At 40.9% G+C, this 13,790-nt stretch overlaps 1 protein-coding gene across 2 annotated transcripts in view; it reads left to right on the top strand.

Annotated features, from left to right (window-relative positions):
- fam120b (family with sequence similarity 120 member B) overlaps window positions 1-8,747 on the top strand; it is a 38,235-nt gene extending 29,488 nt beyond the window's left edge. For both annotated transcript variants that reach the window (XM_079843696.1, XM_079843697.1), the window contains exons 9-11: window positions 5,030-5,125; window positions 5,280-5,334; window positions 6,654-8,747. In XM_079843696.1, coding sequence (XP_079699822.1) covers window positions 5,030-5,125; window positions 5,280-5,334; window positions 6,654-6,675 — 173 coding nt within the window. In that variant the 3' untranslated portion in view covers window positions 6,676-8,747. The remainder of the gene's footprint in view (window positions 1-5,029; window positions 5,126-5,279; window positions 5,335-6,653) is intronic.
- The last annotated feature ends 5,043 nt before the right edge of the window (window positions 8,748-13,790 follow it).

Genomic DNA, 13,790 nt, shown 5'->3' with positions numbered 1-13,790 from the left:
ATTATAGCATTATATTTAGATCTATGGCATTATATTTAGATCTATGGCATTATATTTAGATCGTGGCATGAACGGTTGCAGTGATGAGCATTGTAGCCAATTACAGACATTTTGAGCGCATGAATGCAGTGATCTCGTCATTGCAATTCGATTTCTGCACAGTAACGAATGCTTTCATCATAAATAACAGTGCAAACACAATGTAAAGTAAGAGATTGGTTGATTATTACATGAGTTTTGAGAGTCCAGAACAGCTCCAGCGATGGCAAAGAAAGCGTTCTTTGATCGCTTTTTATATATATAATTTAATCAGTTTAAATAACAGAATATTTTCATCCTACTAAGAGAAACAATGTGAAGTTTAGTCACTGGTTTGATTTACTGACACAAAGAACATATGAATCATTAGATATCAGTAATCACTGGTCACAGATCAGGCATTAGAATTAACACGGTTACTTACATGTTGTGGCATTACTGTCAAGTCCATATCGTAAAAGTTTGTTTGCAAAGCCTGCGCCGAAATTGCGACTGATTTACCAAAGAATCCACAGCGAACTGTACCAAATTCAAATAAATAATACTCAACTGAGACATTCACATTGTTGAAAATAAATAAAATGACCACATTCCTAGCATTAGGATCCTTTGGAAAGTAATGTTATTTGTAGTCCATCCTGAATTGCTCCTCTCCTAATAGTGGGCGGGGCCAAAGTTGCGAGGATGAAGTAGGTGTTGATCATCATCTGCAGAGGCGGTCTTTCACCTATCCATAGGCACATTCCACAATGAGTGGTTATCTGGGCTTGATTACAATAAAAGCTGTCTTTAGAAAGCTCTCTTACAGGATATTATAGTTTGATGACCTCTTATATGTCAAAAGTGCAAGGAAAATTTGATTTCTCAGTTCATGACCCCTTTAAATATAGTAAACTCTAGTAATGCAGCTGAGAGTTCTCATATTAGCTAGAATGATTTAATAACCAAACAGACAAGGGGCGGTGCGTTTGTATGCACGATGATAGACATTTGATATCTGTAGGCATCTATGGAGCTTTTTTCAAGCACAGATTTTTTTGTGGACCTGGCAGTGACTCAAACAAATGGAATACATGCTGAGACGTCCAGGTTACATGCACATAAACAAAACCCAGCAGTCTTCATAACACCCTCCATCTGGTCTGTGACACTGGAAACAATCTGTTTGGCACACTATTTCAGATCGAAGGGATGCTTTGTCATAACAAGAATAATTCTGGGTTACTTTTTATAGGTAGCGATCTATATTAAGTAACATAACAAGACAACAAAATTATAACGTGGTGGCTGTTACAAACTCCTTGAGCCCCTTTTGCTTTTTACCACCATCCAGAGTTTTGTGGTTCTCTCCTAAGATTAAAAGAGACCTTATGGTGAAATTGTCTCCATCTGGTTTCCCTCTTGATGTCGACCAGCTCATGAACTGCTCATGTTGTGTCTTGGAGGCAAATGGACTGTTTTTTGTCATCAGATATTTTAGTCAGATTATGGCAGAGTGGCCATGTTTTGAATCTCAAGATGTATCCTGTTAGATTGATGTTCTTTTGTTTATACTTGTTTCTGGTCGTCTGGAATTCCAGCTAGTTTATTTTGTCATATGCTGTTCTTGGAGCATCTGTTGTGCACAACATGTTTTGTAACTTCATAACAATCTGAAGAATCGCCTATGGGATTTGGCAAGAAAGGCTTGTTGGGCCTTTCCATGAAGAAGTACAGTACAGAAGATGGTCTGAAACTTAAAAAAAAAAAAATCCCTTAACAATTTGTCCGTTAAAATAGGCACGGAAATTCGGGCCATGTTTGAATACAGTTTAAGCAAACCCGTATTTTTGTGATTTTTGTAATTTTTGGTTACACTTTGTTTGGTAACACTTTATTTTAAGGTGTCATAGTTACAGTGTAATTATATATTTATGTACTGAGTAATATTAAGTAACAACATGTAGGGTACAACGGGGCTAAAGGCACACCTTAAGAAAAATGTGTTTTTCACTACTCCTATAGTGTATGATACACAGAAGAAAAAAATATGTTTGTGTTGAACATTTATGGAGCAACAGATTTTGTGTGAAAATAAATCATAAAAGGGGTTATTTTATTTAAAAATCTTAAAAATATATGGGGTGTCGAGGGGGGCCTTTTACCCCACACATTGATACAAATACTTTCGCTAAAATATGTTTTTAATAATGTCTAAGTTAATACTTATTCAAGACAATCACTTTAGCAAAGTTTGAACTATTTTCAGTTTATTTTGATTAATAAAATAATTCATTTTTGATCAATAAATATGGTGTCATTAAAATATGTTAATATAGAAATATATCTGAAATGTATAGAAACAAAATACTTTTAAAAAGTAAAGATTCTAAAAGCATTGAAGGAGATCCCATAATAATTTAATATAGATTTACAGAAGTAACAATAAATAATATTTTATTATATAATATGAATATCACATTTTTAAATATGATGGTTTCATTATAAATATGGTGATTATCTCTAAGGTGGACACTAGGGTTGGCTACCGAACTCGGTACTTTTAAGGGCACCAACCGAATTACGTCTGTACTATCGAGTACCGATTCACATTAAATCAATCAGTACCAAATTTCGGTACCTGAGAACGCATCTGGTGATATAGACTAGAGTCTGAATATTAAACTGCAAAAAGACTATTTAAATAAGAATCCTGCGTGTCTCTGTGCGAATGAATGCCGTAGACGCGCGGTTTACAACACACACACTCACACACACTCACTATCACTATGACGGTCGAGTGTTTCCATCTCTGTCGTCGCATATGAGGACTTGAACGCACGAACGTCATTTCCAGAGCTGCTCTGAGAGTCACTTTATGAGCATTTTACCGTTTCATTTGAGAAAAACTACCGTCATATCATAAACACACAGAAACTCAAAGGTCTTCACGGCAACCCGTCAAAATAAAAGTCCGGTGTATCTTGACAAATACATTACTGTTGTACAGTAGAATTTAGATACGTCTCAATTAATAATACTGACACTAATGTAATAATAATAATCAAAACTTAATTTTTTAAGTAATAAAAAAAAAAAATCTGTTTTAATTTTAACCATATAAAGCTCAGTTGTGCAGCACTTTGTTTGACAAAAAAAGTTGAATTCAATTAAAAGATAAATTATATTAATGTCTTGTGTATTTTCTGGTAATCAAATGAAGACATAACACATTTGTGGGAAATCTTTTATAGCAATGTAATTAAAATGAAACAAACAATATGGTTGTTTTTATTAATTCAATTTAAGTACCTAGTACCTACTATTTACTAGTAAATATTACAGTATACAAACATCACAGACAATGGCAGACAGAGAACAGGGCATCTCTGGCATAATGTCAAAAACACTTCTATAAATGACTTGCAGTTTATTAATAGTTATTGATGTAAACATCCTTAAAGTACCGAAAAAAGTACCCAACCCTAGTGGACACCCAACTTAATATATGATACTTACAATCAGAATCTAACCATGCCATGTCAACAAATGGAAAAGTCAGCGGCTGTTTATGATCATGTTAATTATGGTACCTTTTGCCCCAACAGCGGGGGGGCCTTTTACCCCAAATGCCATACTTTTACATATTCTTCCGGTATTGAAAAATTGTTGCTTTAATTACCTTAAACAAAACTGACAAACATTAACAAGACCTTTGTTTCAAAATATATTCAATGATTTTAGCGATTCTTAATTGTTACTTAAATCTACAACATTTTTAATAACATCAAATATTAGATCAAATGAGCACAGAATCAACTTTGCGCTGCTGCCTGTAATCGCGTCAAAGATCAGACAAATTTCCACGTGCATCTTGAAAAGCGGATGTTTGGGAAAGTGTTGAGGCAAGTTTTTGTCTCATCTAGTGTTCAGAGGAAAATAAAATCAAAGGAGCCTTTTACCCTGTGGAGCCTTTAGCCCTGTTGTACCCTACTTACTATAGGGTCAGGGTAGGATTAGGGTTTTGTTTGAGGGTTAGTTGCATGTAATTATGCTATGGTAAGTACATGTAACATATGTAACAATTAAAATAAAGTGTTACCAAATAAAGTGTAACCCTTTATTTTAAGGTGACGTAATTACATTGTACGTAAGTAAATAAGTACTGAGTAATATTAACTAAATGTACTTATTATAGAGTTACGGTTAGGGTTTGGTTGAGGGTTAGTTACTTGTAATTATGCATTACTTGTAATAATGTACTGTTATTACTATGGTAAGTACATGTAGTAACGTGTCACCTTAAAATAGTGTTTTATGTTCTATTAATTTTCTAACAAAATCATTAAATAAATATAATGATTTATTTTATATACATAAAAAAAGAAAAGGCCACTCAGTAAGTCACTCAGTAAGAGCTAGTTTGTGACCGAATGTTTGTAGTTACTGATAAATATATTTAAAGAAAAATATTTGTAGGACATTTTTTCTTACAATAACTTGGGTAACAGAGTGGAATGGGTACAATTATACGTCTCTAATGCTTAGAAAAAAGCAATGGAGCATTACAGAGTTAAAAATCCAAAACGAAATCCTATCATCCCACAATTGCCCTGAAAACCGAAACAAGTTTATATTTCAGTTCAGTGGTGATTCTGACGGTTTCTCGTCCGTTCTCATTTCTCTTCTACTTCCTAAACTTCGCCTCTGTTCCCTGATGTTAATTCACCCCATTATTTCTCTGTCACTAAAAAGATTGTTTTGAATCGCAGATGGTCTAAAGTGTCAATTGCAAGATGCTGTCGGGCTAGACGTATAAAAAGTCTGGTTTTAATTTATGTGCGTTTGAGGCAGTAATCATTGCCTCAGTCTTTTCAGGACGTGGTGGTGAAGTTCAGGCTTCACAATTGTACGTTTTATGTTTCCAGTGATACTCCACTGCAAATACTAATTGTGAGAGAGTCAAACCTACAATTAAAGCTGCGTTTAAATGCTTCTTTTATTGCCTCAGCGAGGCCTGTGGAGGTTGATGATCTGCTTGGAGAAAGACGAGCCCAGCTCCATCAGAACACACAGCAGCCCACAGCCTCAACACACTACCAGCAAGGTATAACTGTACACAAGACAACACTCTCACTGACAGAAACAGAATTAAGGCTTAGCAGAAAACAAAGCGTGTATGGGTCATATTTAATGTTTTTAATATTAAGAATTTAATTTGGTATATTGAAGATAAATAATAAGCGTAATGTCTTTCATAGGCTATAGACCAAGACCAAGACATCCAAAGAGAGGAAGGTATCAGCTTGCACCTAGGTGAGCTCTCTGCTTTCAACATAACTCAATATCTATCTATCTATCTATCTATCTATCTATCTATCTATCTATCTATCTATCTATCTATCTATCTATCTATCTATCTATCTATCTATCTATCTATCTATCTATCTATCTATCTATCTATCTATCTATCTATCTATCTATCTATCTATCTATCTATCTATCTATCTATCTATCTATCTATCTATCTATCTATCTATCTATCTATCTATCTATTTGTGTGTCTGTTTCTATCTGTCTATCTATCTGTTTCTATCTATCTGTCTACCTGTCTGTCTGTCTGTCTGTTTCTATCTGTCTGTCTGTTTCTAGCTATCTATCTATCAATCTATCTATCTATCTATCTATCTATCTATCTATCTATCTATCTATCTATCTATCTATCTATCTATCTATCTATCTATCTATCTATCTATCTATCTATCTATCTATCTATCTATCTATCTATCTATCTATCTATCTATCTATTTGTGTGTCTGTTTCTATCTGTCTATCTATCTGTTTCTATCTATCTGTCTACCTGTCTGTCTGTCTGTTTCTATCTGTCTGTCTGTTTCTATCTATCTATCTATCTATCTATCTATCGATCGATCGATCGATCGATCGATCGATCTATCTATCGATCTATCTATCTATTTGTCTGTCTGTTTCTATCTGTCTATCTGTCTGTCTATCTGTTTCTATCTATCTGTCTACTTGTCTGTCTGTTTCTATCTGTCTGTCTGTTTCTATCTATCTATCTATCTATCTATCTATCTATCTATCTATCTATCTATCTATCTATCTATCTATCTATCTATCTATCTATCTATCTATCTATCTATCTATCTATCTATCTATCTATCTGTCTGTCTGTCTGTCTGTCTGTCTGTCTGTCTGTCTGTCTGTCTGTCTGTCTGCCTGTATCTATCTATCTGTCTGTCTGTCTCTATCTGTCTGTCTGTTTATATCTATCTATCTATCTATCTATCTATCTATCTATCTATCTATCTATCTATCTATCTATCTATCTATCTATCTATCTATCTATCTATCTATCTATCTATCTATCTATCTATCTATCTATCTATCTATCTAGTCTATATATCTATATATTTATCTGTCTGTCTGCCTATCTATCTGTCTGTCTGTCTGTCTGTCTGTCTGTCTGTCTTCTAAAGTTTATTGATGTATCTACCTCCATCAAAGTTTGTCCTGACACACTGTACTTTACAGAATGGCATTATTAGTAGAATCAGCAATCTACTTCTAATCTGCATTGATAACTGAAATGACTTTTCTTTATTTTGTTATAGATGGCCCACGTCTCAAAACTAAACAACACAAACTGATGAAAAAAGAACTCTTGTGGAAACAATTGTCACCCACAGAACAAAGCACTAATGAACTGCATTCTCAGATGTGAATGCTCATGTCCATGTTCTTGGACGCCTTATAATTTACATTTTGCCCTTTTGTTTTGTCTTCAGATAATTAGTGACAGACGTCTTTGCAGTATCAATGCATCCCTGAAAAACATGAATGTGTACTTGAATGTGCAGTTTTACCAGGCAGATAGAGATAACCCTCCCATTCAGTGATATCCTGAAAAGCCCTCAGAATTATATCTTATAGTGAGATTACAGTCTTTTTTCTTTTCCATGTGGATGATATGAATCAGTGACCAAAATGGAAGCTTCCTAAACTGTGTGCCAAACCCATTCATTCAGCTCAGACCCTAATTAGTCTCAGATGATCTCTTACCTTTCAACTGCTGGCTTGACGTCGACTCCAGTTGTTCGCAGTTAAAAAGATTTTTTTGTCTCCCTCAACACATTAAGATTCTAGGTTTTCAAGCACCCATTCTTTAAAAAAAATGGTTAATAATAATGTGTGTCAGCATTGAAAGTCGCGGTTAATATGATCCAAAGCAGCCGGTTGGAGAGATGTTTGGACTGAATTGTGGTTCTGGCGTATCGTGACCACTTCAACCTCGAATTTTGTTGATACTCTGTTTCATGTCCATCATGTCTGTATGTTATAGTATTGCAAGCTTTTTATGTTTGTTCATGCGCTATTTTATGTCATGCAAACATTAAAAACGACCTAATATTACAAGTGAGAAATTTTATTTTTCGAGCTGGTTATTATTTTTATTTTCATCTTCAGCCAAGGTCAAAGGACACATTTTCCAAAAATGCACATGTTTTTCTCTTATGCTAACCAAGCCTACATTTATTTGATCAAAAATACAGTAAAAACTAAATTTTTATGTGTTCCTGTGATTTCAGCATCATTACTTTAGTACCCAGTGTCACATGATCCTTCAGAAATCATTCTAATATGATGATTTGCTGCTCAAGGAACATCTTAAAAACACATATTAGTTTTTGATACAGCAATGATGTACACTACTATTCAAAAACTTAGAGTAAGTAGGATTGAAATAACATTTATAATGTTGCAAGATTTCTATTTAAAATAAATGCAGTTCTTTAGAACTTTCTATTTATCAAATAATTCTGAAAATATGTATCACGGTTTCCACAAAAATATCAAGCAGCAAAAACATTATTAATAATACCACTAATAATTGAACTCCAATAACTTCTGAAGGATCATGTGACTCTGAAGACACTGCAGTGGTAACTTCTTTCAAAAACTCTAAAAAAAAAACATTATTATAAGTTTTGACCGGTAGTGTAAAACACCATTGTGATACTTGTGATTTATTTATCTGATTATGATGAAACTCTTGTCCCAGTACAAAAATACTGTGAATGAACTACCAATACAGATAATGAGCTGTTTTTGGTCTGTTTCTCTGTTTGCCCATAAGGCTGTGAATCAGTCCCTCCGCTAGGTATTGTTAAACACCCCAGAGCGGAAATAGGATATGGAGAAAGTTCCATAGCTTAAGTGGTCAAAGCACAGCTCTTCCCCTTATCTACAGAGAATGAAAGCCGCAGGAATGAAAAACAGTACTAGACAAACACGTGACTTGGCAAGAAATGGCTAGAGCATATAGGCACAGCAGGAAATGGAGGCAACAGATTTATTCATGCGAAAACAAGAGCAGATTGACGAACCTTTGGCAATTGAAAAGACTCAAGCGTTTGAAATCGACAGTAGGGGATCATTGAAAATTGAAAACCATGAAACTATCATTGCCGTCCATTTGGAAATCAGTAGGAGTCTGAAAGGAAGAGAACAATGGAACTGAAATAGTGCTCTGGGAAATATGAAATATGAACAGTAAGTGGTAGGAAAAGTGGCATTATTAAATTAATTTCACAATTAGCAAAGAAGTAGACAAACCAGATTAACACTTAAGTTCTGTAGAGCAAGGACAAATTTACAATGCCTGTTTCCATCCACCTATTTTGTATGCGCATTTTGGGATATCACATAAAAAAAAAGTTAAATGCCAAGATGCACATAAATTCTGAAAATCTGCATAAAAAGTGATTTTGTTCTCTTGAACACATGGGATGGAAAAGTTACTTTATTTGCAAATGTTTTGTGGGACATTCCAATTTTGCGCTCAAGTTAAATTCACAACTTTGGATGCTAGCTAGTGGGAACACGGCCCACACCTGGAGAGAGCGGTCTTCTGTATGCCACAATTCCCTCGCCCAAGCTGGGGGACGGGGATTCGGCGCTGGGCTCTTCCCTCTTCGCTCGCCGCTACTGAGGGAATCCTTGTTAGTTTATTTTCCTCCGCTTAGTAATATGCTTAAATTCAGCGGGTAGTCTCGCCTGATCTGAGGTCGTAACCAGAGGGAGTGAGAGTGTTGACACCAGAACATTTTCAAATCCATCCGTACAATCCTAAAATAAAGCGTGTAGAGTATATGAAGAGTGTATTAAGACTTTCAGTAGCAACCAACATTATAAACTTAAGCTGTGTTTCCACCACGGGAACTTTCCCAGGAACTAGGGACTTTGGGGTGATACTCGGTGTGTTTCGACCGCAGGAAGTAGGGACTTTGGGGTGATGCTCGTGTGTTTCGACCGCAGGAACTAGGGACTTTGGGGTGATACTCGTGTGTTTCGACCGCATGAACTAGGGACTTTGTGGTGGTACTCGTGTGTTTCGACCGCAGGAAGTAGGGACTTTGGGGTGATACTCGTGTGTTTCGACCGCAGGAACTAGGGACTTTGTGGTGGTACACGTGTGTTTTCGACCGCAGGAACTAGGGACTTTGTGGTGGTACACGTGTGTTTTCGACCGCAGGAACTAGGGACTTTGGGGTGGTACTTGTGTGTTTCGACCGCAGGAACTAGGGACTTTGTGGTGGTACACGTGTGTTTTCGACCGCAGGAACTAGGGACTTTGTGGTGGTACACGTGTGTTTTCGACCGCAGGAACTAGGGACTTTGTGGTGGTACACGTGTGTTTTCGACCGCAGGAACTAGGGACTTTGGGGTGATATTCGTGTGTTTCGACCGCAGGAACTAGGGACTTTGGGGTGATACTCGTGTGTTTCGACCGCAGGAACTAGGGACTTTGTGGTGGTACACGTGTGTTTTCGACCGCAGGAACTAGGGACTTTGGGGTGGTACTTGTGTGTTTCGACCGCAGGAACTAGGGACTTTGTGGTGGTACTCGTGTGTTTTCGACCGCAGGAACTAGGGACTTTGTGGTGGTACTCGTGTGTTTCGACCGCAGGAACTAGGGACTTTGGGGTGGTACTCGTGTGTTTCGACCGCAGGAACTAGGGACTTTGGGGTGGTACTCGTGTGTTTCAACCGCAGGAACTAGGGACTTTGGGGTGGTACTCGTGTGTTTCGACCGCAGGAACTAGGGACTTTGTGGTGGTACTCGTGTGTTTCAACCGCAGGAACTAGGGACTTTGTGGTGGTACTCGTGTGTTTCAACCGCAGGAACTAGGGACTTTGGGGTGGTACTCGTGTGTTTCGACCGCAGGAACTAGGGACTTTGGGGTGGTACTCGTGTGTTTCGACCGCAGGAACTAGGGACTTTGTGGTGGTACTCGTGTGTTTCGACCGCAGGAACTAGGGTCTTTGTGGTGGTACTCGTGTGTTTCGACCGCAGGAACTAGGGACTTTGGGGTGGTATCGTGTGTTTCGACCGCAGGAACTAGGGACTTTGGGGTGGTACTCGTGTGTTTCGACCGCAGGAACTAGGGACTTTGGGGTGATACTCGTGTGTTTCGACCGCAGGAACTAGGGACTTTGGGGTGATACTCGTGTGTTTCGACCGCAGGAACTAGGGACTTTGTGGTGGTACTCGGTGTGTTTCGACCGCAGGAACTAGGGACTTTGGGGTGGTACTCGTGTGTTTCGACCGCAGGAACTAGGGACTTTGGGGTGGTACTCGTGTGTTTCGATCGCAGGAACTAGGGACTGTGTGGTGGTACTCGTGTGTTTTCGACCGCAGGAACTGGGGACTTTGGGGTGATACTCAGTGTGTTTCGACCGCAGGAACTAGGGACTTTGGGGTGATACTCGTGTGTTTCGACCGCAGGAACTAGGGACTTTGGGGTGATACTCGTGTGTTTCGACCGCAGGAACTAGGGACTTTGGGGTGGTACTCGTGTGTTTCGACCGCAGGAACTAGGGACTTTGGGGTGGTATCGTGTGTTTCGACCGCAGGAACTAGGGACTTTGGGGTGATACTTGTGTGTTTCGACCGCAGGAACTAGGGACTTTTATGGTGGTACTCGTGTGTTTCGACCGCAGGAACTAGGGACTTTGGGGTGATACTCGTGTGTTTCGACTGCAGGAACTAGGGACTTTGGGGTGATACTCGTGTGTTTCGACCGCAGGAACTAGGGACTTTGTGGTGGTACTCGGTGTGTTTCGACCGCAGGAACTAGGGACTTTGGGGTGGTACTCGTGTGTTTCGACCGCAGGAACTAGGGACTTTGGGGTGGTACTAGTGTGTTTCGATCGCAGGAACTAGGGACTTTGGGGTGGTACTCGTGTGTTTCGATCGCAGGAACTAGGGACTTTGTGGTGGTACTCGTGTGTTTTCGACCGCAGGAACTAGGGACTTTGGGGTGGTACTCGTGTGTTTCGACCGCAGGAACTAGGGACTTTGGGGTGATACTTGTGTGTTTCGACCGCAGGAACTAGGGACTTTTATGGTGGTACTCGTGTGTTTCGACCGCAGGAACTAGGGTCTTTGTGGTGGTACTCGTGTGTTTCGACCGCAGGAACTAGGGACTTTGTGGTGGTACTCGTGTGTTTCAACCGCAGGAACTAGGGACTTTGGGGTGGTACTCGTGTGTTTCGACCGCAGGAACTAGGGACTTTGGGGTGGTACTCGTGTGTTTCGACCGCAGGAACTAGGGACTTTGTGGTGGTACTCGTGTGTTTCGACCGCAGGAACTAGGGACTTTGGGGTGATACTCGTGTGTTTCGACCGCAGGAACTAGGGACTTTGTGGTGGTACTCGTGTGTTTCGACCGCAGGAACTAGGGACTTTGGGGTGATACTCGTGTGTTTCGACCGCAGGAACTAGGGACTTTGGGGTGGTACTCGTGTGTTTCGACCGCAGGAACTAGGGACTTTGGGGTGGTATCGTGTGTTTCGACCGCAGGAACTAGGGACTTTGGGGTGATACTTGTGTGTTTCGACCGCAGGAACTAGGGACTTTTATGGTGGTACTCGTGTGTTTCGACCGCAGGAACTAGGGACTTTGGGGTGATACTCGTGTGTTTCGACCGCAGGAACTAGGGACTTTGGGGTGATACTCGTGTGTTTCGACCGCAGGAACTAGGGACTTTGTGGTGGTACTCGTGTGTTTCGATCGCAGGAACTAGGGACTTTGGGGTGGTACTGGTGTGTTTCGACCGCAGGAACTAGGGACTTTGGGGTGGTACTCGTGTGTTTCGATCGCAGGAACTAGGGACTGTGTGGTGGTACTCGTGTGTTTTCGACCGCAGGAACTGGGGACTTTGGGGTGATACTCAGTGTGTTTCGACCGCAGGAACTAGGGACTTTGGGGTGATACTCGTGTGTTTCGACCGCAGGAACTAGGGACTTTGGGGTGATACTCGTGTGTTTCGACCGCAGGAACTAGGGACTTTGGGGTGGTATCGTGTGTTTCGACCGCAGGAACTAGGGACTTTGGGGTGATACTTGTGTGTTTCGACCGCAGGAACTAGGGACTTTGGGGTGATACTCGTGTGTTTCGACCGCAGGAACTAGGGACTTTGGGGTGGTACTCGTGTGTTTCGATCGCAGGAACTAGGGACTGTGTGGTGGTACTCGTGTGTTTTCGACCGCAGGAACTGGGGACTTTGGGGTGATACTCAGTGTGTTTCGACCGCAGGAACTAGGGACTTTGGGGTGATACTCGTGTGTTTCGACCGCAGGAACTAGGGACTTTGGGGTGATACTCGTGTGTTTCGACCGCAGGAACTAGGGACTTTGGGGTGGTACTCGTGTGTTTCGACCGCAGGAACTAGGGACTTTGGGGTGGTATCGTGTGTTTCGACCGCAGGAACTAGGGACTTTGGGGTGATACTTGTGTGTTTCGACCGCAGGAACTAGGGACTTTTATGGTGGTACTCGTGTGTTTCGACCGCAGGAACTAGGGACTTTGGGGTGATACTCGTGTGTTTCGACTGCAGGAACTAGGGACTTTGGGGTGATACTCGTGTGTTTCGACCGCAGGAACTAGGGACTTTGTGGTGGTACTCGGTGTGTTTCGACCGCAGGAACTAGGGACTTTGGGGTGGTACTCGTGTGTTTCGACCGCAGGAACTAGGGACTTTGGGGTGGTACTCGTGTGTTTCGATCGCAGGAACTAGGGACTTTGTGGTGGTACTCGTGTGTTTTCGACCGCAGGAACTAGGGACTTTGGGGTGGTACTCGTGTGTTTCGACCGCAGGAACTAGGGACTTTGGGGTGGTACTCGTGTGTTTCGACCGCAGGAACTAGGGACTTTGGGGTGGTACTAGTGTGTTTCGATCGCAGGAACTAGGGACTTTGGGGTGGTACTCGTGTGTTTCGATCGCAGGAACTAGGGACTTTGTGGTGGTACTCGTGTGTTTTCGACCGCAGGAACTAGGGACTTTGGGGTGGTACTCGTGTGTTTCGAACGCAGGAACTAGGGACTTTGGGGTGATACTTGTGTGTTTCGACCGCAGGAACTAGGGACTTTTATGGTGGTACTCGTGTGTTTCGACCGCAGGAACTAGGGACTTTGGGGTGATACTCGTGTGTTTCGACTGCAGGAACTAGGGACTTTGGGGTGATACTCGTGTGTTTCGACCGCAGGAACTAGGGACTTTGTGGTGGTACTCGGTGTGTTTCGACCGCAGGAACTAGGGACTTTGGGGTGGTACTCGTGTGTTTCGACCGCAGGAACTAGGGACTTTGGGGTGGTACTCGTGTGTTTCGATCGCAGGAACTAGGGACTTTGTGGTGGTACTCGTGTGTTTTCGACCGCAGGAACTAGGGACTTTGTGGTGGTACTC

Source organism: Gobio gobio, assembly GCF_949357685.1.
Source record: "Gobio gobio genome assembly, chromosome: 18".
NCBI lineage: Eukaryota > Metazoa > Chordata > Actinopteri > Cypriniformes > Gobionidae > Gobio > Gobio gobio.
This window is presented reverse-complemented; position numbering and strand designations above follow the sequence as displayed.